This window comes from Macrobrachium nipponense, chromosome 1, assembly GCF_015104395.2.
Source record: "Macrobrachium nipponense isolate FS-2020 chromosome 1, ASM1510439v2, whole genome shotgun sequence".
NCBI lineage: Eukaryota > Metazoa > Arthropoda > Malacostraca > Decapoda > Palaemonidae > Macrobrachium > Macrobrachium nipponense.
In genome coordinates this window covers 36,051,200-36,079,055 of record NC_087200.1, presented here as the reverse complement: position 1 = coordinate 36,079,055, position 27,856 = coordinate 36,051,200, and the positions used below count along the sequence as shown (strand labels likewise).

Sequence of the window (27,856 nt, the reverse complement as noted above, 5' to 3'; positions counted from 1 at the left end):
TGCAGAAAAAAAGATATACAATCAAAAGAAATGAAAAACGGGACTTGAGAAAAAACCCTATTAAATATCAAGCAAAACCCCAAACTATTATACTCATATGCGAAGAAGATGAATAAAAGAAGAATAGAAAATAGGCCCTCTGAGAATTGAAGGGAGATTAACGAATGAAAAAAAGGAAATTTGCAAACATACTGGCAGAACGTATAAGAGAGAATTCACCCCCTAGAATAGATAATGAAGATAATGATATAGAAGTAAGGGATGAAAATAGTGAATATTTAGCTGACATAGATATTAATGAAGCTGATATTGTGCAGGCTATTAATGAAATTAAAAAATGGAGCTGCTGCAGGGCCTGATGGAATTCCTGCTATTTTGTTAAAGAAAGTAGTTCATTCTATGCAAAGCACTTGCAATATTATTAAGACAAAGTGTAGATACAGGCAAGATATATGATGAGCACAATTAGCGTATATTACCCCTACTTTCAAAGTGGATCAAGACTAGAGGCAAGTAATTATAGGCCTGTGAGTCTAACATCACATATAATGAAAGTGTATGAAAGGGTAATGAAGAAAAATATTATGAAACATTTAATAAAAAATAATTTGTTTAATAAAGGACAACATGGTTTCGTACCCGGAAAAAGTACACAAACCCAACTGTTAGTCCACCGTGAAAACATATTCAAAAATATGAAAAGCAGGAAATGAAACAGATGTGGTTTATTTAGACTTTGCAAAAGCTTTTGATAAAGTAGACCATAATATATTAGCGAAGAAAATTAGAAAACACAATATCGTGGATAAAGTAGGAAGATGGTTAAAAGAATTTTTACACAACAGAAAACAGATAGTTATTGCAAACGACGAGAAATCGGATGAAGCCAAGGGTAATATCCGGTGTGCCGCAAGGTACGGTGTTAGCTGCAATACTTGTTTGTATTATGATTGAAGAACTAGACAATAATGTTAAGGATTCGGTAGTGAGTAGTTTCGCAGATGACACAAGAATAAGTAGAGAAATTACTTGTGATGAAGATAGGAACGCTCTACAAAGAGACCTTAACAAAGTTATGATTGGGCAGAGGTAAATAGGATGGTATTTTTAACTCTGATAAAATTTGAATCAATAAATTATGGAGACAGAGAAAGAAAGCTATATGCATATAAGGGACCTAATAATGAGACCATCACAAATAAGGAAGCAGTTAAAGACCTTGGTGTGATGATGAATAGGAACATGTTATGCAATGATCAAATAGCAACTCTGTTGGCAAAATGTAAAGCAAAAATGGGAATGTTGTTACGGCACTTCAAAACAAGAAAAGCTGAACACATGATTATGCTTTATAAAACATAGTTCGTAGTCCACTTGAATATTGCAATATGATATGGTACCCACACTATCAAAAGGATATTGCACAAATAGAGAGTGTACAAAGGTCCTTTTTTTACAGCTAGAATAGAAGAAGTTAAGGACCTAGACTACTGGGAAAGACTACAATTCTTAAAATTTATAGTCTGGAAAGGAGAGAGAAACGCTACATGAATTCAGGCATGGAAACAGATAGAAGGAATAGCAGAAAATATCATGGAACTAAAAATATCAGAAAGAGCAAGCAGAGGTAGATTAATAGTGCCCAAAAATATACCAGGAAAAATAAGGAAAGCACACAGGACATTAATCCACTACGCACCAGCATCGATAATGCAGCGTCTATTCAATGCGTTGCCAGCTCATCTGAGGAATATATCAGGAGTGAACGTAGATGTGTTTAAGAATAAGCTCGACAAATATCTAAACTGCATCCCAGACCATCCAAGATTGGAAGATGCAAATATACCGGAAGATGTACTAGCAACTCTCTGGTAGACAATGAGAGGTGGGCCCTCACACTGAAAGACTGGGACGACAAACAGTGGAAGGTCTTTAGGTCCCATCAGGACAAAAAGGATAAAGACAGGAAAAGGAAGGTGGCTATTAGAGCCGAGAATAAGGCTAGCTTAGAGCCTGTGCAAGATGTAGACTTTATAGAAGATAGTATTGTCTCCTCTCCTAAGATTCCTGTATTGTCTCCAATCCTTAGCTCCCCTACTTTTATGCTATGTCCTCCCACTCCAAGTTTCAGTGCTCACAATCTCAATGTCATTTCCAGCCTTGAATGTAGGTTCAGTCAGAAGTTCAAGTTTTTAACCAGTGCAGTGATGGAATTAGGTTCTTTAAAGGCCTTTGATGGAGAAAGGCAATATGCAGTGTCAATGCAGTGCAAAGTGATAGTGTTGAGGAGGTGGCTGCCTGTCCCACTGGTGCTCCAAGACGAAGGTTCCTGTCCCACTACCCCACATTGGGCAGAAGATATACCAGAGGTTAAAGGGAGGCTGGTGGGGTTTGGCCACGGGTCACCACCCCCTCTGATGGGCCTGTTGACCGTAACCAGCTTGCGACAGAAGGCCACTGGAAAGGCGTCCCTGTTAGTGTTCATTGTCTGTTGTTGGAATCTGAGGATTCCAGTCTTAGCAAGAAGCATTTTAGATTACTACCAAGTTTCTTTGTGCCCTTTCAAGCCATTCTGCTGCTGTGGACAACTCCTTCCTACCGAGAGGTCCAAGGAGGCCAGTTTTAGTCCCCAGCCATCCTGCAGTTTTGTGTTTCTGCCTTCAACCTCTTCTGCTGATCTGCTCAGAGTTCATCTTGTACTTGGATCGCTCGTTTTTGGCTACAAGCGCCAGAAAGAATCTCTTAGGCGCTCTTCTTCCTCTTCGTATCCTGGAAGTGTAGCGCCTGTTGAAGCTTATCAGTCTCATTTAGCTGAGCACTCTACACCAACACCTGGATGCCAGGTGACACCACTTGCTACCTCGGCACCAATTTTGAATTTCGCGACTGCTTTCTTTGACTTTGGAAGATTTTTGCTTGCCCCTTTCAAGTCTGAAGAAGACTCCAGCTGTCAACCAAGTCTAAGGATGTGACATTGTCACCTGTGTCTTCTGATGAGGAGGATGTAGGAGAGGATTCCTCTGTTTTGTCTTCTTACTTGTCCTTGTCAAAGTATTTTCTCAATTTTCTACAAACAAATCAATGATTTCCCTGATTTTGTCACTCCTGCTGTACCAGTATCGCCTGCTTCAACGTCCCTTGTAAGGAAAGTTCCTGTAGACAACTTGAGTTTCCCAAAGTTAGTGCTCTCCTCTTCTGCAAAGAGGATACAGGCAGTCCCCGGGTTACGAGGGGTTCAGCTTATGACGTTCCAAGGTTAAGGCGCTTTTCAACTACATATATTCATCAGAAATTATTTCCAGGGTTACGACGCCTACAACGCTCATCTAGCAGAAGAAATATGACACCAAAACTGCGAAATAATCAATATTTGAAGAATTTTTGGGTGAAAAATGCAATAAGAATGCAGTTTACATAGTTTTTAATGCGGCCAAAGCATTAGAAGTAATGTTTTCTTAGGATTTTTTTATGATGTTCCAGCTTACGACGATTTTCGGGTTACAACGCGTCTCAAGAACGGAACCCTTGTCGTAACCCGGGGACTGCCTGTACTTGAATACATGGATATCTGGTTGGCCTCTAAGATGGAGCAAGGGCAAAGCAACCTCTGTTTTTCCCCTGTGTAAGCTAGTAAAGAGAAGTTAACACTTACACCACCAGAAAAGTTCCTTCTCTGGGAGTTTCTGCCTCCTCCCAGGGAGACTTCTCTGGGCTGGTCGATGTGACATGTCGGGCTGTGCTTTCTTGAGCCAAAGTAATGTTCCCCCCAAGGTACACCACTTGACCAGCAACCTGTTTAAGATTTTAGAAGTGAAAAGCTTTCTTGACTGGACTACTGGAGTGTTGGCTAAAAAGATCGAGGACTGCCCACAGATCAGTTGGACATACTGTCATGCGCTGAAAAGGTGATAAGAGATGGTTCAGCAGAGCTCGTCTCTCATTTTGATGTGCATTTAAAAAAAAAGGTGTGACAAGGTGCTCATTCACGACCAAAGGGGTAACCACGACCCAGAAGTTGGCGCTTCTGTTTTCACTGCTGGACAAATCTCACCTGTTCCTGCAGAATCTAGTATGAGAGATTTTGACATCATTGCAGAAGAAGTTCACCAACGATATCCTAGCTTAGTCCGCCAAATGGCCCAAGGAGTCCTCTGCTGTTACAATGAAGTCCTTTTTGCCTCCCCAGTCTCAGCCCTTTCTTAGGGGTAGACAGACAATCCAGTCGAGACCTCACATGAATCTACGACCCCCCCCTCCCCCCAAGATCTGCTAAGAAGTCGACCAAGCCAGCAACCAGGAAGAGGATTTAGTCCTTCGTGCTTCTGTAGGAATGGGAGTCAGAGATTTGTGGAACCTTAGGAGGTCAAGATGTTGGAAGAAGTTTGCACAATTCCCATCAAGGAGAGCCCTTTTTTTTACCCAAATTGCCAATTGCATTACCAGCTTACTCAGTGAACTCAGAGAAGTTTGAGGCCTTTTCTTCGGAAGTAGAATCCCTTCTACGCAAGGGGGCAGTAGAGTTAGTCAAGGATCAAGATTTGGAAAGGTTTTATAACTGACACTACGTAGTCCCCAAATCATTTGGGGGGCTGGAGGCCTGTCTGGTTGTCAATCCCCTAAATCAGTTCATTCTGAAGACAAAATTTCACATGGAAAAAAATTATATAGTCATGTCAGCCATCTATCAGGTGGACTGGATGGTTACCTTGGACATGCAGGATGCCTAGTTTTCATGCCCCACTTCATCTGCACTCCAGAAAGTTTCTACAGCTCTTTTTTTTCAATGGAAAGTTCTCTAGGTTTGGCCTCTCCACAGTCCCACAAAATTTTACTTGGACAACTAGTTTCTCCGGCCTCTGTTGAGAGAGAAATGCACAGAGGACTTTACGTAAACTCTTTGCCTAATGAAAGAGGTACGAATCTTGATAAATGTACTGAAATCACAGACGATGCCCACTCAGTGGTTTCCCTATTTATGATTGATTCTGGACTCTGAATTTTCAGGCCTTTCTCTCCCCCAGAAGAGTTGCCTCATGCCTTCAGACTCAGGAAGTTAATTTCTCATCAATCCTGCTCAGCAGCTCAGTGGTTGAGCCTCTCGGGAACGTTAGCCTTAGTTGAGAAGTTCGTGAAGTTGGGCATACTTCACATGAGGCCACTGCAATTCTATCTAAGGGTGAACTGGAGTAGGGAGACCTAATCAGACTCCTTCGTTTTTCTGATCACATCGGAGATCGAGCAGGTTCTTTGAATGATGGTTGTTTGAAGAAAGGCTTCAGGAACTAAGGTCTCTCCTTCCGTTGAGCCCCGACCTAGACTTTTACTCTGACACTTCAGCCCTAGGTTGGCGGCCTCATCTGGGGAGTCAGGAAGTGTTGGGAATGTAGTTGGAAGTTCTAAGCTCCCACATCAGCATAAAGGAACTAAATGCCATTCATCTGGGTCTACAGTCATTCTTAGTCCTAGTTCTTGGCAAGACAGTAACGATACATTCTGACACAACAGCTCTTTTGTAAATCCGAAAGCAGGGACATACACACTCATTTACTCTTTATGAGTTGGTAAGGGAACTCCTGCTCTGGGCAGAGTGGAACCAGGTGTTGTTGATGACTCGATTCATCCGAGAGAGGATGAATGTTTTTGCAGACAGTTTGAGTCACCTCAAACAAGTCCTTCCAAGGTAGTGGACCGTAGTCCTTTAGTTTGTAACAATCTATTTAGGTTGTGGAGCACACCTTCCATGGATATCTTCGACTTAAAGAAATCAACTTCCTTCTTTTCCGTAATTCTGGACCCTCTCGCTTGGAGAGCAGTCACTATGCTGCTGAATTGGACAATTTTACAGTAATACCTCAGTCTTATGCGATTCTAGTTGTGCAAATTCACAGTAGTGCAAACTTTTCATTGGAGATTAACTAATTATCACACGCAAGTATTTCACAGACACGAATTCAAACATCATTTTCAGATCCTCAGGAAACCCTGCAACACTCTCTCTCTCTCTCTCTCTCTCTCTCTCTCTCTCTCTCTCTCTCTCTCTCTCTCTCTCTCTCACCGAGATGAGAGAATTTTTATGGTAGATGTATGTACTACATTCGTTATTTTCAAATAATAATTAATAATAATAATGATAATACAGCTTTAATTACAAAATTTGTATGTGACAGTATTTTAAAGAAGTAACCTTTCCATTTCACTTTTAAGTAGGAACAACTTTTCTCTGTCTCTCTCTACCTTACTAAGATGAGAGAAATTTTTTGGTACATGTTTATTAATATTTTCAGATAATAATAATAATATCAGTGTAATTATAAAATGATGCCTATAAAAAATTCTTTTCCTCATCTTTCTTTTTAACTACACCAGAAGCTCAAAGTCCAGCTTACAAATATGTCAAGTAATATGACAGAAAGGGGAGTGTTGCAGATTAGCCAGTCAATGATTTTTAAATAATTTTCTGTCTGTCTGTCTCTCTCTCTGTACATATATGTAATCTTCAGATGCCACTATATTTTTACCAACCATTTATTTCTTTCTTTAATAAGCTAACTTTTAAATTGAATTACAGTAACTTTAAGTTCATTTAAAAGTTAGCTTAATACTCAAAAATCTCTCTCTCTCTCTCTCTCTCTCTCTCTCTCTCTCTCTCTCTCTCTCTCTCTCTCTCTCTCTCTCTCTCTCTCTCTCTCTCTCTCTTTACAGAACTCAAGAGTAGACCACAATATACGAACTCACTTTATTATACACACGCTAGACATGACTCTCAATATGGCAATACTCAAACAAACAACATTTACAATAGGGGTTGTTATAACTTGGGGGAACCTAATTATATACAATCAAATTGTCGTTATGACCACAGAATCAAATGCAATAAGTGTTATAACTATGGTCACAAAAGTCGTATGTGCAATGTTAACAATTATTAGGTGAAGAAAGCGTTGTCAGCTCTGTAAGGCTAGTGCCTAAAAATAGTGAACCTCTAACAATTGTTATGAACCGTCTATGGGTTCTACAGGTTCTTCATTAAAAAAAAAATATCGGGACTGAGAATAAACTGGCAGAGATTGAAGCAGACAAAGAAGGAAGAAGCAAAACATTACCTTAAGATTTATATTCACAAATCTTATACATATATACAACGAGTCAGTAGATATATTAACAAAAATGAGTCAAATACTCAAAAATCTGAGAAGGAGTCAGCAACATACTAAATAAAGTTACAAATATCATGAGCAGCAAAAATAATGTTTGAAAAAAACACAGCCATCTGAGGCACACTAAACAGATCAATGTAGTGATAAATAACTAGAAAGTAATTCAAAGCAACTTTATAAAAAAAGAAAACTAATTACTAGCAACAGTGGAAAAACAACCTGTCTAATAGTTTAACAATTACCTGTACTTAAGTGAGAGCTTTGTCACTATAATTACGTTAATACCCAACGAAAGAAACTGCCACAACAGGGCAATACACACACAAAGCATAGGGCTAACATACACAGTTAAACATAACACGAGCATAACCAAACCGTGATAAAAACAGGCGAGCTACCGAAACAACTTTGTTGCAAAAAAAAAAAATGGTTGAAATTAACAACCCAGGTTAACTGCCTAAACACAAGGATTCAGAACATGGACGAGTTTGCACTCCAAGACGAGGTCGCACTCCAAGACGAAGTCGCACTCCAAGACGAAGTCACAACAACAGACGAACTTAATTATGTCGTCAAAACAGCCACACGCTGCCGTCAGGGACGAAACTGCCCAAACCGACGAGGAAGACATCCACCTCCTGTCGAGGCCAACAGGTAAACCATACCCGTTGCCGCTATACTACTGACATCGCAGTAGAAGGTCCACAAGTGACTCAAGCTGCTCCCATACTGACTCCGCAGTTGCTGGATTACTGCATCCAGTTACTGACTCCTTCTCCTGGCTGATACTGACTGACTCTGTTAGGCTGAAACGGGACAGACATCACCTCACCATGAAATAAAAACAAAATTGATTAACAGGTAGAACAACCGTACCAAAGGAAAACAATCGAAGTTCGATTGTTCCCACAAAACAACGAACCGGACCTGACACAATCAAGTGTTTACTTTGTCATTTTGAAGCAATAGAGTATATGTTACAGGAAGAAGATATTGACATTTTATGTATTTGTGAGACATGGCTTGACCCCTCATTAGATGATAAATTTATTAAAATTCTCAAATATAATGTTGTCAGATGTGATGCTGGACGAGGCTCAGGAGTGTGTATGTACATTCGTGGAAATCTGAAATTCTCAAAAGTAGATAATACTGACACAGAAGGTTCTGAGGCAATAGAGGATGTGTGGTTGGAGGTTCAACACACAAAATTTCCTTCCTTCATGATTGGCTGTATATACCGACACCCCAAGGCATCTGCGGCATCATTTTCATACTTAACAAACGTTTTTTTTAAGAATATGTATGTGTTTGAAAAAAAAGCCTATTTTATCTTTGGTGATTTGAATGATAACCTTTTAGTGAAAGGAAATCATGTTTCTAGAATTATAAAGAGCCTGAAGCTGAAGCAAGTCGTTGGCAAACCAACGCGATTAACTGAGAGGTCCTCAACCTTGTTGGATGTTGCCATTACAAACAAAATGGAAATGATAGTGAAAACCGATGTAATGCCAAGCCCTATAGCAGATCATGAGATAATATCTATAATCGTAAATTTTAGAAAGCTTAAACCTCGACCAGAAATAAGAATGTTCAGTGTAAAAATTATGACGCTAATATATTTTGTGATATGTTGATGAGAAAAGTTTCAACTGAATGACATGCTTAACACTGATAATGTAAACATTCAAGTTGGCATCCTTACGGATGTATTTAATAGTTCCCTTGATCAGTGCACCCCAGTTGTAATGGCTGAAATAACTTGTCCCTTTGCCCCTTGGATTGATAATAACTTCTTGAAAAGAGTGTAGCAGAAAAAAAGGAATAGCAATTTAAAATCAACAGGGCTAACCAAGCTCTAGACAAGCAATTCAAACAGACTAAGGAACAAGTGGAACAATGTCTACCCACTGCTGAGAAGAACCATTTCAGAAATGAGTTCAATAAGAATAGAGGGAACAGCAAAGCTGTGTGGCATGTATTTGAAAACGTAATCCCTGGTTTCAGATAGTGATAATAATAACTGAACTTTCAATGACACCCTCTCAAGGTGGCAGAGGATTTTATTCTGCATTTTGCCACTGTAGGAGAAACATCTTTTTGAAAATCACAAGAAGGTATGGAGAATGAAATAACACATGAAGAGAGACAAAATAACAATTTTCAATCTTTACCAAATATCCCTGATTTACGATCTCAACCTGTGGACATTCACATAGTTGTTTTAGCATTCAAAGAGTTATGCGAAAAATTCGCATGGTTCAGATGGCATTCCATATAAGTACTTAAAAATTCCCTTCCTGTTTTGATCTTTTATATTACAATTATCATTAGTACGTTCATTGTTACTGGTTTGTTCCCAGAACCTTGAAAACACCCTCATTTCATTCCCTTATTCAAAAGTGGCGATTTCGACGAAGTGGGGAATTATCGTCCCATTTCATTGCTCCAAATTCTGTCAAAACTCTTAGAAAAAATTGTTGCCAGCCAGCTTGTATTCTTTTTGGAGAGTAATAACTTATTGGCAAATAGCCAGCACAGTTTTAGAGCTCGGTTATCAACTGAATCTGCGCTTATGAAAACATCTACAGCCAAAAGATATCACTCCTCTTACTACTCGACCTTTCCAAGGCCTTCGATAGTGTGTCTCACCCAATACTCATACACAAATGTAAACAATTGCATATTGATGAGTTTTGGTTTAAGGACTACTTAACGAACTCTTGAAATGGTGATTTTAGGAGAGTGGTAATTTTGAAAGTGATTGTAGTAGTGAATCTGATGTACAATATCAGATATATATTGGTGAACTGAAACGTAATGAAAATGAATGCACTCTATTGATTTGTTGCAAAATATGACAGTAGTAGATGTTTCCTGTACCTGTCATATCAGTTAATTCTTGCCAAAGATGCATTGACGGGTAGAAAGGAAGAGGCGTTTCATATTGTATATTCTGAAATAGTAAATTTGTTTAGATTACGGGGCACATTGATTGCTGAATTTCAAGGAATTATCGAATTTTATTTAAAGATTTTTTTAAACTTTTGTCTAAATAAACATATCCTGAAGTGATAATGCTGAAAATAATTTTAAGATTGTTTTATTGACATTTTTTTCATCGCTTGTATGACACTGTGAACCACAAATCATAAAAAGAATTGTTAAAAAGCCTGTCTGAATAATTCAGGAAAGGTCAAGGGAATTATTGACTGTGTTCAAAAGTTTTGTGTAAATAAACATATCAAGAAATGTTATTGTTATAAAAGAATGTTTATATTGATTCATGGACAAATTTGTTACATTGGTTTTACGCCACTGTGAACAAAAAATTCTTGTAAAAACATGAGAGTCTATGAATGATTCTACATTGGATCAAATCTGATATAGACTATTTTGGACCATTCTATGATAAATAAACATATCTAGAAACATTATTGGTATAACAGAATGTTTAGATTGGTTCTTGAACAACTTTGTTCATCGTTATTATGGAACTGTGAACGATAAATTAAAAAAAGAAAGGAAGCATGAAAAAGAATGTGCACAAAATTTATTCAAAAATAATTGTTCCTCATTAAAATATACCATTTTCTCTAGAGTTAGTGTCATAAAGAAAATGTCTTATAATGATACAGGAATAGCTGGCTTAAAAAAGAATATCCTTGAGTGTTTATTGTTTTTTAGTCCAAAATTATTTCCCTTTCGCTGTTTCCCAAGAAGTTTTTTTTTTTCTCTCATCTTTCAAAACTAAATGCTTCAATCTCCAAGGAGACGGAAGTAAGACTGTGTTAATTTAGTATTTGTAGAATTAGCATTAAAAGTTAGAAGGAAATAACCTTCAGTGATGGTCATTTACTTTTGAGAAAGGGACCTTATGACATTGGTGCTGTCCATAAATGCAGATTTTAGGTAAAAAAAAGTGGAACCTTGGTTCTCGCACATAATCTGTTCCCGGAACCTCCATGAAATCCGAAACGTACGAAAAGCGAAACAATAATTCCTATAAGGATTAGTGTAAATATAATGAATGCGTTCCAGACCCCCAAAAATGTTTTTTAAAAATACATTTTATAGGAAATAAACAGTTTTATATACAGAAAACGGTGAGAGATAAATATAAAGTCTCCCTCCTGTGAGTAGCTAGAATTCACAAATAGTTGAAACCCCCAGAGAAACACACACAGCTGCTAATTTTGTCAGTTAAAACTCAAGAAAAACTCACTTAAAGTGTTTATGCCAGGATTTTAAATAGTTTTATCACAAAAAGTACATTTTATGATTAAAAAATAAAGCCAAGGGTTTTGTGGATATTCTCATAGAAAAACACCGCAAATATGTGAATTTCCCGCAAGTAGTAGGTAGATATGGTTCTGTAAGGAAATCCACGAATACGTGAGTCTATGTATGGTGTGATTCCACTGTAAATGACTGATGAAATTAATAAATGAACTTTTAACATTACTCAAACCTTTATGGAAAACACTTGTTAGCATATGGAAGACAGAGAGGAGGGGAGGGAGGAGGAGAGGTTATTGTATGGAAGGAGAATCTCCCTCTAGAAGGACTTGAGGTATTAAGGACCTATCTGGGGTTTTTCTCATTTTTTGCTGGTTCTATCTGAGGTTACTTCCCCTCTGCATGTTACTTGCACTAGTACCAGCTTGAGAGTTTACTGGACACTTGTTGAACAACAAAACTGTCCAGAGGCATTTGTTTTTAGCGTCTCTTTAAAATCTGCCTAAGGTTAAACATGGCATTGTCATTAAACGTGTTGGAAACATGAATTACAACTTCTTTGTTGGGATGCAAATTCTCCACAAAATCTTTTACATCATTCAACTTTGCAAACATGTTCGTAATTTCTGAATTTTTCAAACCTGCCTCTGCTGGCTTTGAATTCACTAACAGCAGTGCTTGTTGGCATTTTCGCCCTGAGATTGGCATGCAACTTCCTCCAACACTTTGCTACGAGTTCTTTCTTAATTTCTATAGTGTTTCTTGCCATTTTTACAGAAATGCAAGCACTTGGAACTTTTTTGCCCCTTGATGGCTTATTATAGCAGTTGCACTCTAATTAAAAAGCACAAAGCAGAATGGGTCACGAAAGAAGATGGGATGCCTTGTTTAGGCAATTGACACGGGGCCCAGTCACATGCTGGGCCCCTGATGGAGCATATCTTAGTATACACAAATCAAGGAAACGTACAATAACCAAGATAAAATTTTGTTGAAAAAAGTAGAAATAGAAAAAAAAGGCATACGAAAGCTGAGATTTAACTGTATAAAAATAAAGAGAGAGCTCAGTTATGTTCATTTGATTATATATATTTTAAATTTCATTAATAGAGAAAATGGCTTAACTGAAACTTCAGAATCTAAATATTTTTATTTTCATGTTTTTAGTCCAATACATATATTTTCACTATTGCTGTTTCCTGAGAATTTTTTTTTTCTAACCTAAATGCTTTGATCTCACAGAGGACTGAAATAAGACTTGTGTTTATTCAGAATTAGTATTTGTAGAATCAGTAGTAAAAGTTGAAAGGAAATAACCTTCAGTCAATAGGTATAAACTCCTTACTTTATAGAATGGTGCCCTTTGACATCAGCACTCCCCATAAATGCAAATTTAAGGTATAATTTATAAATCAAGAGGGGGCACTATTCATTTGATTTTATTGTAACTTTCATGACATATTAAATGACTAAACAGTTTCAGTGCCAAAATCAGCCTTCTTACTGTAATAGTTTGATAATTATCTCAAAATGAGCATACTTTTTTTTGCCTCTGCCATTTTCTCTAAACTTAGTTTTGCCTGGGTAATAAATCAATATACAACACCCCAGGCTGGCAAAACTTTGAGGTCGGCTACTTTTAGAAAAAATACATCACTGGAAAGAGGAAGAGATGCAAATGCATTTGGTTTACAAAAAAAATAAAATTATTTTTTAATTTTCCCTCCCTTCCACGAGAAGTTGAAAATGACTATTCACAACCCCTTGTGGGTCTCTTTTACAGAACAATCGTAAATTTTACAAAGTTATACATGATTTTTCTAATAAATTTATGATATTTTTATGAATTATAAATACAGCTTACACAAAATCAAAACAATTAAGAAATAGAATTAGTAAAATCTGAGCATATTTGTTGTAAAACATTTACGTAAATTTACCGAGAATGAAGATGAAGTAACTTTTTTAGATTTATACATGTTTTTTCAAATATTTATTTGCACTTTCTTTGCGAAATGAAATTTATATCTGACATACTATCGTAAAAGATGAGAACTAAAACCAGCAGCAACCCCTTGGTATATTTATGAGCAAATTTACAAAAAGACGTCATGTAAGACAAAAGCAGTACATCATCCCTTGAAGTCAAGATCAGAACTATAAGCCCTGAGCCACCAAGTCTATCATCTTAGCCAGTCTAAAAGTTGCCATTAGTGAATTTATGGGGTATAGATGTAGAGGCACCTTTTTCCTGCCTGATTCCCCCAAATCGGTGGTTCGTAATATAGTTACTCAACAGTGAATCCATCGTCCACCCAAAACCTGTTATTGCTACTCGATAGCATATTCATCCTTTAAGGATTGAAAAAATACTTTTCTTATAACTCCAAGAAAACTGAACAAAAACTAAAACAAGTTTATGAAAGTTTTACAGAATGTAGCGCTACTCTAACTATATATCTTGATTTGCATAGAGCAAAACTGATTATTGAGAAACTTTGTTTTGGCATATTTTTGAAAAGTGATGTCAGAATTGTTCTCAAATGCAAAAAAATCTATTTAGGAAGTCGAATTTCTAACTTTTTCTCTGAAAAAAAAATGTCATTATCAGTTGAAGAATAAGTGGTAAAAATTTGAAGCAAATTTCTTCAGTCATAAGGTGGCTATCAACACTTACTTTATAATGGGCCTTATGGCGTCGGTGGTCCCCTTAACATCTGTGTAAAATATAGATACTACCTATTCGGTAGTCTCAAATTCAATGTTGATAGATTTCTGCTCACACTTTTCTTTGTCTTATGTTCTATGCAGTTTTTTTTGTGTATATATAAATTACAGTGATACCTCAATCTTACGTGATTTGAGTTTTGTGAATTCACAATATCTATTGTAAATTTTTCATTGGAACCTAACTTTCTAACAGATGTGAACATTTCCGAACCCTGCAAAATGGTTGTTTATTTTTTATGTAGTTGATAGGTTATTCTATCTGAGAATTTCTATGGTACATTTGTTATGTTTATGAATATTTTCAAATAATAAGATTAATGCTGATAACAATGTATACGATAATAAAACAAATTTTATATGTGACATTACTTTAAAGAAACAAAATATCCTTGTGATGTTACTCTAAAGAACAAAATATCCTTTCTTTCATCTTTAACTCCTGGAAGCCAGAGGTGTCAAATATATTAAATTAATGTGACAGGTGGGGGAGTGTTAGATTAGTAAGTCTCTCTCTCTCTCTCTCTCTCTCTCTCTCTCTCTCTCTCTCTCTCTCTCTCTCTCTCTCTCTCTCTCTCTCTCTCTCACAATATTTTCAAATGTTAATAACATTGGTAAGATTAAATGGGTAACATTAAACAATAATAATAATCTTATTATCTTTTGTTTTTAACTTGGAGCCAGAACTGTGAAATATGTCAGTTTAATGTGACAGTTTGGGGAGTGTTGCCATTAGCAGGTCAGTGGATTCTCTCTCTCTCTCTCTCTCTCTCTCTCTCTCTCTCTCTCTCTCTCTCTCTCTCTCTCTCTCTCTCTCTCTCTCTCGTGGTAGATAATTTTAAAATTGATCTAATTTTACTTTCAGCATCTAGAACTGTAAACGAGTTCTTCTAAAACATAGACATATAACTAAGTGTTGTAGTTGTCCAAATAAAAAGCACTGTTTGTTCATGAAAAGGAATTTTAGAGCAGAAATAAAAGCGACAGAATAAAGTTGAGAAGGCTTCCAAAAATAGATTGGTGGGGAGGGGCTAGAAACGAGCATTTATTAGCAAACTTACGTGAAAATTTTACTTGCGCCAAGGGGTCTGGAACCTAACCTCAAGTAAGATTTAGGAATTAGTGTAGTAGGACAGCACTCACTTTCAAGTTTGTTTGCTTTTACTCGAGTTAGTCAGGGTACCTTGAGTAGAAGTTTAAATGAATAATTAATAACTTCATGACTTGCTTTTACAATTTTCACAGGCTCATGTAATTTTACCCTTGAAATGAGAGATATGTTTGGTAATTATTTGTAAAATTGTTTAGGATTTTTTTGTTTACCAATTTAATGTCAGTAAATTCTTTTTGTAGACTGGGAGGAAGGTGAAGAGGACGAAGAAGATGAAGATGAAGACTATGAAGATGATGATGAGGATGGTAGAGAACGTCGTCGTTCTCGTAAGGAAAGAAAGACAGTGAAGAAGTCGATCTACGAGGTGATTGTCTTGAAGTTTATTTAAATAGTTTGTTAATATCTGTGATGTCATTTTGATCATTGATGCTTTATAATTGCTCTTAGGGAAGAATGTTAATGATGCTCATATTTGTCAATCTACACAAAGGTATTCGAGCCTATTGAGTTGGAGCGTGGCCATCTTACTGATCAAGATCAACAGATTAGGAAATTGGACATACCAGAAAGATTCCAATTAAGACAGATTCCAGTAACACGAACTAGGAATGAAGGAGATGATAGGGCTTCTGATAAGGAGCTTGATCAAGAGGCCAAATGGATTTATCATCATGCTTTCTATAAGCCTTTTATTTCTAATCAGGTAAGAGTGAATAGTTGGAAGGTTTATTTGTCAGCCCATTTTTAGATGTATAGATTTTTTCATTTGTGTAATAAACTGTGAGAAATATATTGTTCTACCATGTAAATTGGATTATGAAAATCATTGTGGTGTACTTAGCCAATAATCATGACAGTATTGGTAACTGCACATAAAATTTGGTACGCTACATAGAGCGCCAATCCTTTGATTTCTGTTTTATAAACATTTTGAAATGCCTCAGTGGCGTGGTTGGTATGGTGTTTGCGTCCCACCTTTGTGGTTGCGGGTTCGATTCTCGGCCATTCCATTGAGGAGTGAGAGATGTGAATTTCTGGTGATAGAACTTCACTCTCGGCGTGGTTCGGAAGTCACGTAAAGCCGTTGGTCCCGTTGCTGAATAACCACTGGTTCCATGCAACGTAAAAACACCATAGAAACAATATAAAAATTTTGGTGGAGTACAGTAGCTCACTGAGATATTGGATTAAAGCGTCCGAGCCTACCCCGCTATAAAATAAACTCCTATATTTCATTGTACACATATGTGAATGTGTTTTTACTATTAAAGTCCAGGTATATTTATACCCTGTACCCCTTACACTACTGTGGAGCGCTTATAACTGCCTATTTTAATAATCCACTGCCTAATTTGGTAGTTGTAAGAAAAATATATGGTAAATTATCATTCTAAACCAACTAGAAATCAATTCAAACAGAAATCCACCCACAACCATCCCAAAACCCCAAGAGTCATCTTTTAGCAACTTGCGATAAAGCTGTATTATATAAACAAACAGTACCGGTAAAGTAAGAAGTTTTAGCTTAATTTTTAGAGTTGAAAGCTCTGTAAATTAATAAAGAAACCGTAACAAATTTTACCTATCTGTACAATTAAGATGGAAAATATATGAGTAAAATAAGAAATAAAAATGACCGTATATACTCTTGATTTTATCATATAAATCATCCACTAACCTCTTTTCCTGCAGCGCTTTCACATTTTCTAGTTAAATAAGTTAAAAATGTAAAAGAGAATGGTAAATGTATTGTTAGTAGCATTATAACCGAAGGAGAAACTGCTGTTTCACCAAGAACAACTGAATTGCCTTTCAACCATTATACAATACCTAGTTGTGTTACAGTTACCTAGTTGTGTTGCAAATGACGTTAAATAGAATAGAACATACTGTATATTTCTGTGTATAAAACGACCTTTAGATAAGATGAGGTAAAAAATCATGGCAAATTTTAATGAATTTATCTTGTATCTGTATTATAAGACGACTTCTAAATTGCAAAACCAAAATGGTTTTTTGAGAAAGTGATTATTATCAAAAATTAAACAGTACAACTGTATATATAATAATGATGACTTGAATAAGGGTTATTTTGCTTGTTGTACCAATTACAGTGCAATAGAGACCCGGTCCTAGATCATACTAGAACTCGAAATAATTAAATTTCATCACAAAATTTTGAGTAAATTTTGCATTTGAGCTCAAACAAAAAACCGGAATTCGACCCAATGAATCATACAATTTTTGTAAACAAAACTGGTTAGGTCGGTCGCTGCTAGTTGGCATTGTTCCCTTGCCCATTTGGTGAGGAAAACAGTAAGAACCACTATTTGAACTTAGGAAGATTATTGAAAATTTTGATGAAAGAGGCATTCTTGTGACAACCTTAAAATCCTGCTCAGATTGTTAATGATGGGTAACCCTTGAAGTGTCATAGTTAAATATTTTGCAGTCTGCTCATTATTCGTAATTTGCAGTTGTGCTTGACTTGTGATGCTCATAATTCGTAGTTTCCAGTCGTGCTTGACTTACAAACCTTGTTGTTTACTAAGGGGCAATATTTTCTTGGTAGTATTTTATAATCAAATTAAAAGGTTTTGCAATCGATAGTTCCGGAGTTATCCTTAATGGTAATTCTTTCCAATTTTAAAGGAGCACATTAATGAAGATCTACTTCCACTGGGTATTACTCCTCCTATAATGATATCACATTCATAAAGCGTAAAGAGGCTATGAAAAGTGGCCCTATTTAACAAGGAAGATATTGTATACAATTTTTTTTAATATAACATATATTGAAAGGTATTTTAAAGTGATTTTGTGCACAGTATTCTAGTAGACTGTAGGATGGTTTGTTTATGTCTGCTCACGCCACTAGCTAGCGACGTAACTTAGGGAAGTTTTCTCAATTTTATAACAGACATTTTGGGCTATTTTTGATATTAATTTGCTGTAATAATTAGGCTTGATTTTCAGTGTTTTATTATTAGCAACAATAACTGTGCCAACCCCTTACATTACTTACTACGTACCTAGCCTAGCCTATGGCGCCCAGTCATCTATTATCAATGTGGTCACATTGGGAGTACGTAGGGCAGTTATTTTAATACAGTATACATATTTGAAAATGAAAAAAGTATGTCTAATATGGTATGATATTTACCACTGAACTTATTTAATTGTAATGTATGTGTGTTAGTGTGTAATGTTTTGTATAAAAAGGCAAGGTTATGTTAATAACTGGTGGTCAAGAATGGATTATTGCATTTCAGTTACTTCTTATGGGAAATATTAATTCAGATCTTGACCAAATCGCATCTCATCGCTCCCGCTGGAACTGATTAGCATCATGGTTTGGGGCTTTACTGTATTACTGTTATCATTTGTTCCCACACCTTCCGTCCTTTACTTAGGATAGATTGCAGCTCAGCTGAAACTACCGGGTAATACATTCTTTTATATACCGAGGTAGGGTAGTTACCTGCCCGGCGGTGGGCCCCTCCCCACCAGCTCCCTGAGTCGTCACTTTGATTACAGCCTGCAGTGAGGAAAGACCATTCTTTCGCACTTGCTGGCTCATTACATTTTTTCCTCTTTCTAGCTGAATGCGAGTATGTCTGACAAAATGGTTATGCGTTCCTGCCCTGGTGTCCTGGGCCGTAGGTGTGTGACTTTCATGAGCAGGATTGATAGAGACCCTCACTCCCTTTGTCCTTCTTGCAGGGAGCATTCCTGTACATTGGAATCCCCCTGTGAGGAGTGTCATACCTGGTTGCCTGCCGAGTGGGTCGAGTATCGCCGGCGGTGAAGTAAGAAGAAGAAAAGGGATTCTTTGCCTTTGAGTTCTTTCTTGAAGACTAAATGACCCTGACCTTCTGCTTCCTTGTCGGGGACTCGTCCTCCAGGACCTTCGGCGTCTCACTCCTCCGAGAGTGAAGCACATAAAAGCGACAATTTAACTCTGGCCAGCCTTTGCCTTTGAAAGAGCGAGACCTGCTCGTTTCCCCTGGTGAAATGGGAAGGCTTGGCCCTTCTAAGTATGAGCCTTGTTTTTCAGTATGTGCTGACGACGCCCTTCGTGTCTTGTGGCCTTCGTTGGGACTTCCTGGCCTTTCGTCGAAGGAGAGACTTTTGTCAGCACTCCCCTATGGGGCTGTGTCTTCCTCCTTAGTCTCCTCGGAAGATTCAGCCTCATCCTCCTGTTCGGTTAAGGAAGACGCCCTTCCCTCTGCGGAGCAGCCCCCAGAGCCCTCCCCTGCGGAGGCTCTTTTTGACATTGACCAGGTCGGTCCTTGTCTACCTGCCCTTGGGGATGCGGGCCCTGCAGCTTCGCCTTGTCCCTGGACGAGGTCCTTGGACTCCTCCTGACACGCCATCTTTGAGAGCCAGCAGTGACTCTCAGAGAAGTAGTAAAGACTCTTCTCAGAGACGTGCTGACACGCGCTCTTTTTCGAGAACTACCAGACCTTCACGCATAAGCTCCTCGGCTTTGTGCGATGCTACAGCTCGCACAAAGGAGCATTCATTGAATTTACTTTCCTCCACACTGCACAATGCTACGGTACGCACAAAGGAGGATTCGTTGGATTTACTCTCCTCCATTATGCGTGATGCTACGGTACACGCACAGAAGCCTTCGCTAATTGAACGCTCCCCTACAATCTACAATGCGTGTTGCTTCGGCACGCTCACAGGAGCCTTCATTAGAGAGAAGTCGCTGAGAAACTGTCTCTCCCTCTCGGGGACAACGCACCTATGCGCCCCCACCTTCTACAACGCAGCAAAAACTACTTCCTGATGTGCACCATTCATTTGCACGCCATATTACTCCTGGACAGTGTGCTCCGACAGCATGCGTGATTGCGCATACATCCTTTAGACAGCGTTTACCTTAACGCGTGTTACCCAATGCGCTGCTTCATTGCTGCCTCAGCAACAGAGTAAGTACTCACTGAGACGTACTACTGCCCGTGTGCGCCAACGCACATCATCAGAGCCTTTTTCTAAACACTCCAGTAGGTGCTCTCGGTCTCCAGTATCATGCCACAGACATGCTCCTTCTTCGGAACGCTCTTCTTTGTCTACACATGCAACAAGACATCGTGATGGACAATCTGAGCAGGAGGACACAGATCGTTGGCTCCGAATGGTCTTTGGCTTCTCAGGATAGCGAACAAAGTCTTGACTTTGTGGGATTCCCCAACGATAGACCTGTTCGCTACCGCTCTTAAATCGAAAGTTACCGATTTACTGCTTTCCAGTTCCAGATCCGGCAGCGGCAGTCGAGGACGCGTTCCAGCATCCCTGGGACGGCCGAGATGTCTATGCTTTCCTGCCATTTTGCCTGATCAGGCAGAAGCGCCTCAGCAGCATGGTTGGTATGGTACTAGCGTCCCACCTCGGTGGTCGTGGGTTCGATTCTTGGCCATTCCATTGAGGAGTGAGAGATGTGTATTTCTAGTGATAGAAGTTCACTCTCGATGTGGTTCGGAAGTCTCGTAAAGCCGTTGGTCCCATTGCTGAATAACCACTGGTTCCATGCAACATAAAAGCACCATACAAACAAACAAACAAACAACCTGATCAGGCAGTTGTTGAATCGAGTGCAATCCACTCCTTCCCTGTCCATGACTCTAGTAGCGCCAAAATGGCCTCAAGTAGAATGGTAACCGGACCTTCTACTTCTGCTGGTAGAGACTCCGAGAGTACTTCCACCACTCCCCGACCTCCTATGCCAACCACATGTGAGGATCTTCCACAACGTGGTGAGCTTTATACATCTTCATGCATGGAGGTTATCCAGCAATACTCACAGCAAAAGGCTTTTTGCGAGAGGTTGGGACAGCAGTGTCAGAATACCTCAGGAAGTCCTTAACGTCTGTCCATCAGACCAAGTGTGCCATCTTCTGTGGTTGGTGTCGTCGGAGAGGCTGTTCTCCTCTCAGAGCCTCTATCCCCTTGATTGCCAACTTCTTACTCCACATCCGGAGAGAAAAGCTCCTTTTGGTCTCGCCGGTAAAAGGTTATCGCTCGGCCTTGAGCCAAGTCCACAGACTGAAGAGAATCGATCTCTCTTCCTCAGAGGAACTCTCTATCAACTTTCATATTCAATGGCCAATCGTATTTATATTATGTGTGAAAATAAAATATTAATTGAACACAACATTAGCACAATGTCATGCCACTAACATAATTTTGATAGATTTAGCATAGTTTCCTATAGAGTTGAGCATCAAATGATAAATGAGATCTGTCAGCATAAAATTAAGGTAACATTGTCATCCCTCTAGCATAAATTTGATAGATTTAGCATAATTTCATATACGTAGAGTTTAGCATCAATTGGAAGCGAGTTCTAAGCATGATATTGGCATAATTTTGATAGTTTTAGCATAATATTAGCATAATTTCATATATATTGAGAAGTGAGATCTAAGTTAGCATAACATTAGGATAATTTTCATAGATTTAGCACATTTTCATGTAGAGTTTAGCAACAAATGAAAAGTGAAATATAATTTAACATGAAATTAGTATAATTTTATCATCCCACAAGCATAATTTTGATAGATGTAGCATATTAGCATAATTTCATATGCAGTTTAGCATCAAAGAGATATGGTAACTCAAAACGCCACCAACAACACTGACTAGTGGAGGTTGACTGAAACAGTTTTGTTTACACACATCATGTGGCTACTCTGGTCGAATTCTGGAATTTTTTTTTGAACTTTAATGCAAAGTTTACTCAAAATTTGGTGTCGAAACCCAATTATGTCGACTTCTAATACGGTTGAGGTCCGGGATTCTACTATATTTGTTATGTTTTATAATATAATACTAATAGTGAATACTATTACATATTCGGCGTTAAATCCGAAGGCAAAAACCCTCAAATTGGTATTTTATTTTTGCACTGATATATCCATAAGTACAATATACCATGGTTCATTATCTTGGTGTGCTACTGTAATATTATGGACTTTGAAAAAGAAACCCACAAAATCACTGTAACTTGTTTACTTCTAAGTATTTACATTTAGTTTTACTCCACACTCAAGTACTTTCAGGCCCTTCTGTGGCCCATTCTCAAGAGATGTTTGGGATGTTAGCCTGGGTCAAGTCCCAGCAGTCTTCTGGAACTTCTTCTCGTTTAGATGTCATTTATGTGATGGCTGTTCTGGTTTTCTTGAGAGTTGCCAATCCCCTCTTGTCGCTCTGATATCCTGAGCTGATGGTCAATGGGATTCACCCTTGTGGTAAGGGTGTGGTCACCAAAAGTCTGTTGGGCAGGAAACCTAATCTCCAGGTCAGCAGGGTCAATCTTAGCTTCTTTTAATATCAAAGCTCGGCTTATGGGATCTTCTGAGGTAAAACCTTTGTTTCTTTCAATTACTTTAATCTCTCTGATAAGTGCACCTTCTACTACCCTCCTGTGACTAATTTTGTTGCTTTTGTATATAAGCCTACTGTTTTTGAAATCCATCCTAAGGTAATTTTCCTAACAAGTCTAGCTATGAGGGTAGTAATGTATGTATCACATCTTCGCTTGAACTTCTGAAGTTCTGATTGCACAACTTCCTCTGGGAGGCTGTTCCACAGTCCAAAGGCGTGAGGGACAAAGGATTCTGGAACTGAGAAGTTCAGCAGCGAGGCACGTATACTGCATACTGGTGCTGCTATTCTGCGATTCTGGTTGCTCTTGGCAGATAAATGGGATTAGAGATCAATCATGAATCTGAAACATCTCTGTTGAAGTACAGCTTATGGAAAAGTGACAAATGAGACCATCCGCCGATAGTCCAAGTCCTAACAACTAGTACCATTAGGAAATAAAAACCTACCACCACGAAACACACTATCTAAAAGAGATAAATCTCTGGCAGAAGCAGGCATGCACACCAGAGACAGTATTCTAATAAAGGAAGTACAGATGACCTAAAATGGGTTGTATTGGTTTTATCATTGTTGTAAATATTTGTGGCCCTACGAACAATACCTGATTTTCGTCCAGAATTTGCTGAAATTTTCTTTAAATTTTTCTCAAAAGTTAGATATGAGTCAGAGGTTGCACCTAGAATAGTTAAAGTTTCAGACTCTTTCAGCAAAGTTCCAGCTATCAGAAAGGGAGGATGTGGTGTGAACAGTGAATTCTGTATGATATCTACTAATCAATAGTGTTTTCGTTGTACTGGATTTTGTAATTATAAGGTGTTTGTTAGGTTACTGCAAACATGAAAATTCTCGCATATACAGATTATGTATCATATACATACAAAATAAATAGTACAGTGGATCCCCCCCCCCCCCCCCGTATTCGCAGGGGATGCGTACCAGGCCCCTTGTGAATAGTTAGAACCTGCAATTAGTTGGAATCCCTATAAAAATGCTTAAAACCTCCTATTTTCATAGTTAAAACTCAAGAAAATCCCACTTGAATTTTTAATACCTGGTTTTTTAATAGTTTTATCACAAAAAGTGCATTTTATAATGAAATTAATAAAAAAAAAAAAAAAACAGGAATTTGTGGATATTCCTAATAGAAAAATACCGCGAATAGGCAAATTTTCCGCGAATAATTAGGGGAAATGTTCCATAGAGAAATCCGCAAATGTTTGAATCCGTGAATGGGGGGGAGGGGTGTCCACTGTAATACCTTCACTTAATTGACTTAGTACATATGATCAACATTACTAAACTAGCTTTGAAAATGACAAGAAGGCATGTCCTCTCTAATGACAGTAAAAGAGAAACTGTTGTAGTCACGGGTCATGTAACTCATGACAAAGCACAGATGCTAATAGTAGTCTCTTGCATACACAATTTTGTTAACTTTGCCAGTTTCCAGCTGGCGCTAGAAGATTTGTCGTAATGTTAAGACCGAGAGTTTGTTACTTAAGAAAAATACAAATTGATTAAAAATGTTGTCATTTTTGCTATGTTGCCAATTGAGATGTGATCAATTTTTAGATAAATCTAACTTGAGTTTTAAGTGTAAAATAGAGGTTAGATTAAGTTAAGAACTGTGTGGAATTGCAGCTCGCTACAAGAGATGTAGGAATTCCAGCACAGGCTATAAGAGCTTAGGTTCTTGTTACTTTACAAATTGTTATTTATCAAAAAGCAAGGCCCCCAAGTTGAGAGACTACTGTAAACCTGTTAAATAATTTTATTTTGATTTTTGTGCTTCAGGAGGGACGAGAAGAACGCCGACATCGTCGTGATTTCAACATGATCAAAAAGATCTACAATGCCCTGGATTTGATGAGAAATTCTACTTGTGAAGTTCCTTTCATTGCATTCTATAGGAAAGAGGAAGTCCAGCCGGAATTGAATATCCATGATCTCTGGAAAGTCTATCGTTGGGATGAAAAGGTAGTTACGTACAGTATATGTACAGAAATACTGGATTGCTTTCTTTTAGATTACAGTAATATTGGTATAGATTTGACATACCAGTTTGTTATAGCCTTATTCATGATTACTTCATGAGAGAGTTTGTTGTAAGGTAATTTGGACAGTGGTAACTTACATCATTAATAAAAATGTACCATATAGGTTTTTTTGAAAATTTGGATTTATAACATCCATTACAGTCCAACCTCTTTACATCTGGGAACCTTGGAACCAGGCCACTGCTAGACTACAGTAAATCCCAGAATATAGAGTACACCCCTAAAAAATTAACCTCCTATATAAACATAATCTTGCAAGCTAATTCCATATTCATATAGCCTAGTGGCCAACTTAGCCTATTACATGGCTAAGTTCTGACACCACTTTTCATAATAATATTACTCATGTATTTATTAATGATGTATTTTCACTTTCATTTTATAACTTCATACTGTATAATTTTCTTTAAAATAAGTCTGATTTATTGAAGACACTTAGCTTACATTCCCGTGTTAGCCTAACTGCAAGTCAACTAGCTGCAGTACCTAACTTTTCTCTGAATCTGCAGACTATTAATCACAGTCCTCTAAATTTACTTCCTTCATTATTATCACTATCCATTACTGTCATATATTTTGATTGTGGAGGGTATTGAGATGACACAAATAAAGAATGAATTTCACCTTTGACAGTACATTTAAACATCATTGTCAAAACATAAACAAAGCACAACGCCATCAATTGAGGGGAATGAACGTATTCGCTGATGAAAAAAACATTTTTTAGTAGAGATAGAGATTTATGCTTTGTGTTTCTTACCTCTAGCATCATCCGATATCATGGGTGTCGTGTTGAATGGGTAAAAATATAGCTTTATAAAGGAAATTATCAAAACCATATCACCTAGAGAGTAAGGAATTTGTTTGTTGCCAAATGTCTAATTGTTTTGATTAAAAGGTTTGACTTGGTAGAGCCTTCTCAAGTGGAATATTTAAAAAAAAATGTATTTATTCCTTGAAACCGTATGAGGCCGTCACTCGAACAACTTTCTATCTGCAAATTTTCTGATTTTGAGTTATACATACTTTCGAATTCAGCAACTCTTCTTAGTGTTTAGAAATTGTAAAAAAAAAGTTTTTCGCATTCATAATCTAGGGAGAATGAGAGTAACTAGAATGATAAATGTGCAATATATTGTCATTCCAATGTTAAAGTATTTTGTACTTGTTCTCAGACTTCAGTATTTTGCAGTTATAGTGTTGAATTGGGTACAGTTTGAATAGACAGATAATATTTACACACATATTTGTAAAGAGCATGCTTTTAGCTTCATTTTGAAAAAAAGAATGATGTCGTAGCATAAATATTAACGGAAATATAATAATGTAAACATTGCACAACTTCAATTGAGATTTTCTCCGATTTTGTCCTATATTTAACCATTTCTGATTGGTGGTTACAAAAATTAGAGTATGTAAGGGTTAGCTGCCATTTAGAAAGTGTAGAAAAGGATGTTCCTGCTATTGTTTATTTTCCAGTGGTGTCAGTTGCAACGTCGGAAGGAAAATCTTCGAACTACTTTCCAAAAGATGTCAGAGTACCAAGGAGATATTATTATGAAAGACCTTGATGCTCCATTGCCAGATTCTTTCCGTATGCTGAGTGAAGAAGACATTGAGAGGTAAGTTAGGCCTGTTATCAGTTGAAAATTTTTATGTGTAAATATGAGCTTATGTCAGCTTTGGCTATATTGTAATGTAAACAGCGGCCAGATTTGGATGCATTTTATTTTTCGTGTTCTTTCACTCTGTCTGTTTATGTGTTCGTGGGCAGAACAAACCTGGTTCTTAACATTAGGATAAATCTTCTGACGCCAGCTGGAAACCTGTTAAAAACAAGAAGAATTGTATATGCAAGGAATTGGTGGGATCCATCTTGGAAATGAGGTGGAAAGAAGTCAAGAGACTTCTTCAACCGCCTTGGAGAGTGGATGTCTCTTTCACTCTCTCCTTTCTCAAGCTGGATTTTATCATAGCCCATGCTTTCTCATTTTGAGGTTGAGTGTTGGTTTTTGGAATCTCAAAACCCACTAAGAAGTTGCGTAAACCACAGAGAATGTGTCTTGGAGTTCCATGCTACTCATGTTTGCATTTCCTAACCTCAATTAGTACAGACCCCCAATCTAATTTTTGTAATGCCACTAATCCATGTGTTGAGTGTCATTCATGGTCTGTTGAGCAATGGGGTTAGGTATGGGTATGGGACCTGTTCCCCTTTTGGAGAGGTGAAGGCAGCCCTATTTTTTTCTCATTCCAGACCATGATATGCAGAAGATGTCAGCTGTGTGGGCTTTCTTAGGCCTACCAAGGTTACCAACCTTGGATTGCCTGTTGCCATTCAGACCATAAAACTTATGCAAATGATATTAACCCTTTAATGCTGATTGGACGTATTAAACATCGATATAAATTGTCTGTTGGGTGCCGATGGACGTATGGTACGTTGATATAAAAAAAGTTTTTTTTTAAATTCGCTGAAAAATAGTTATAGGCCTACTAGGCGAAAACTTTTGAATCGCGCCTTGGGGGATGCTGGGAGCTCACGGATCAAGGCGTTGTTTTGTTTACAATCGTTACGGAGGCGCGCAAGCACAAATTTCTTTCTTATCGCACTAAAAAGTACAGCGACACATCTCAGAAATTATTTCATCACTTTGACATAATTTTTGCACCATTTTAAATTAGCCATTACATGGAGTATATATAAAAATGTATGCAATTTCATGTAAAATACAACTAAAAACAACTCATGGTTCTAGCTTTTATCAGTTTTGAAATATTTTCATATAAATAACGATAAGTGCCAAAATTTCCACCTTCGGTCAACTTTGACTCTACCGAAATGGTAGAAAAACGCAATTGTAAGCGAAAACTCTTATATTCTAGTAATATTCAATCATTTACCTTCATTTTGCAACAAATTAGAAGTCTCTTATCACAATTTTTCGATTTATGGTGAATTTATGAAAAAAACTTTTTCCATACGTCCGCGCGGTAACTCTTCCGAAAAAATCGTTCGATTGTCGTAATGTTTGTACCATTTTAAATTAGCCGTTACATAAAGTTTTATATATGGAAATGTGCACAATTTCATATAGAATACAACTAAAAACAACCCATGGTTGTAGCTTTTATCAGTTTTGAAATATTTTCATATAAATAAT

The 27,856-nt window shown here is 37.6% G+C and overlaps 2 protein-coding genes across 2 annotated transcripts in view; one reads left to right on the top strand and one right to left on the bottom strand.

The window, feature by feature from the left end:
- Positions 1 to 27,856, bottom strand: part of LOC135219235 (transcription elongation factor SPT6-like) — a 165,042-nt gene that overhangs the window by 62,730 nt on the left and 74,456 nt on the right. The gene's annotated exons all lie outside the window — the stretch shown is intronic.
- LOC135219236 (transcription elongation factor SPT6-like) overlaps positions 1 to 27,856 on the top strand; it is a 160,428-nt gene that overhangs the window by 94,726 nt on the left and 37,846 nt on the right. The window contains exons 5-8 of the mRNA XM_064255828.1: positions 15,477 to 15,601; positions 15,728 to 15,940; positions 24,430 to 24,612; positions 26,172 to 26,314. Coding sequence (XP_064111898.1) covers positions 15,477 to 15,601; positions 15,728 to 15,940; positions 24,430 to 24,612; positions 26,172 to 26,314 — 664 coding nt within the window. The remainder of the gene's footprint in view (positions 1 to 15,476; positions 15,602 to 15,727; positions 15,941 to 24,429; positions 24,613 to 26,171; positions 26,315 to 27,856) is intronic.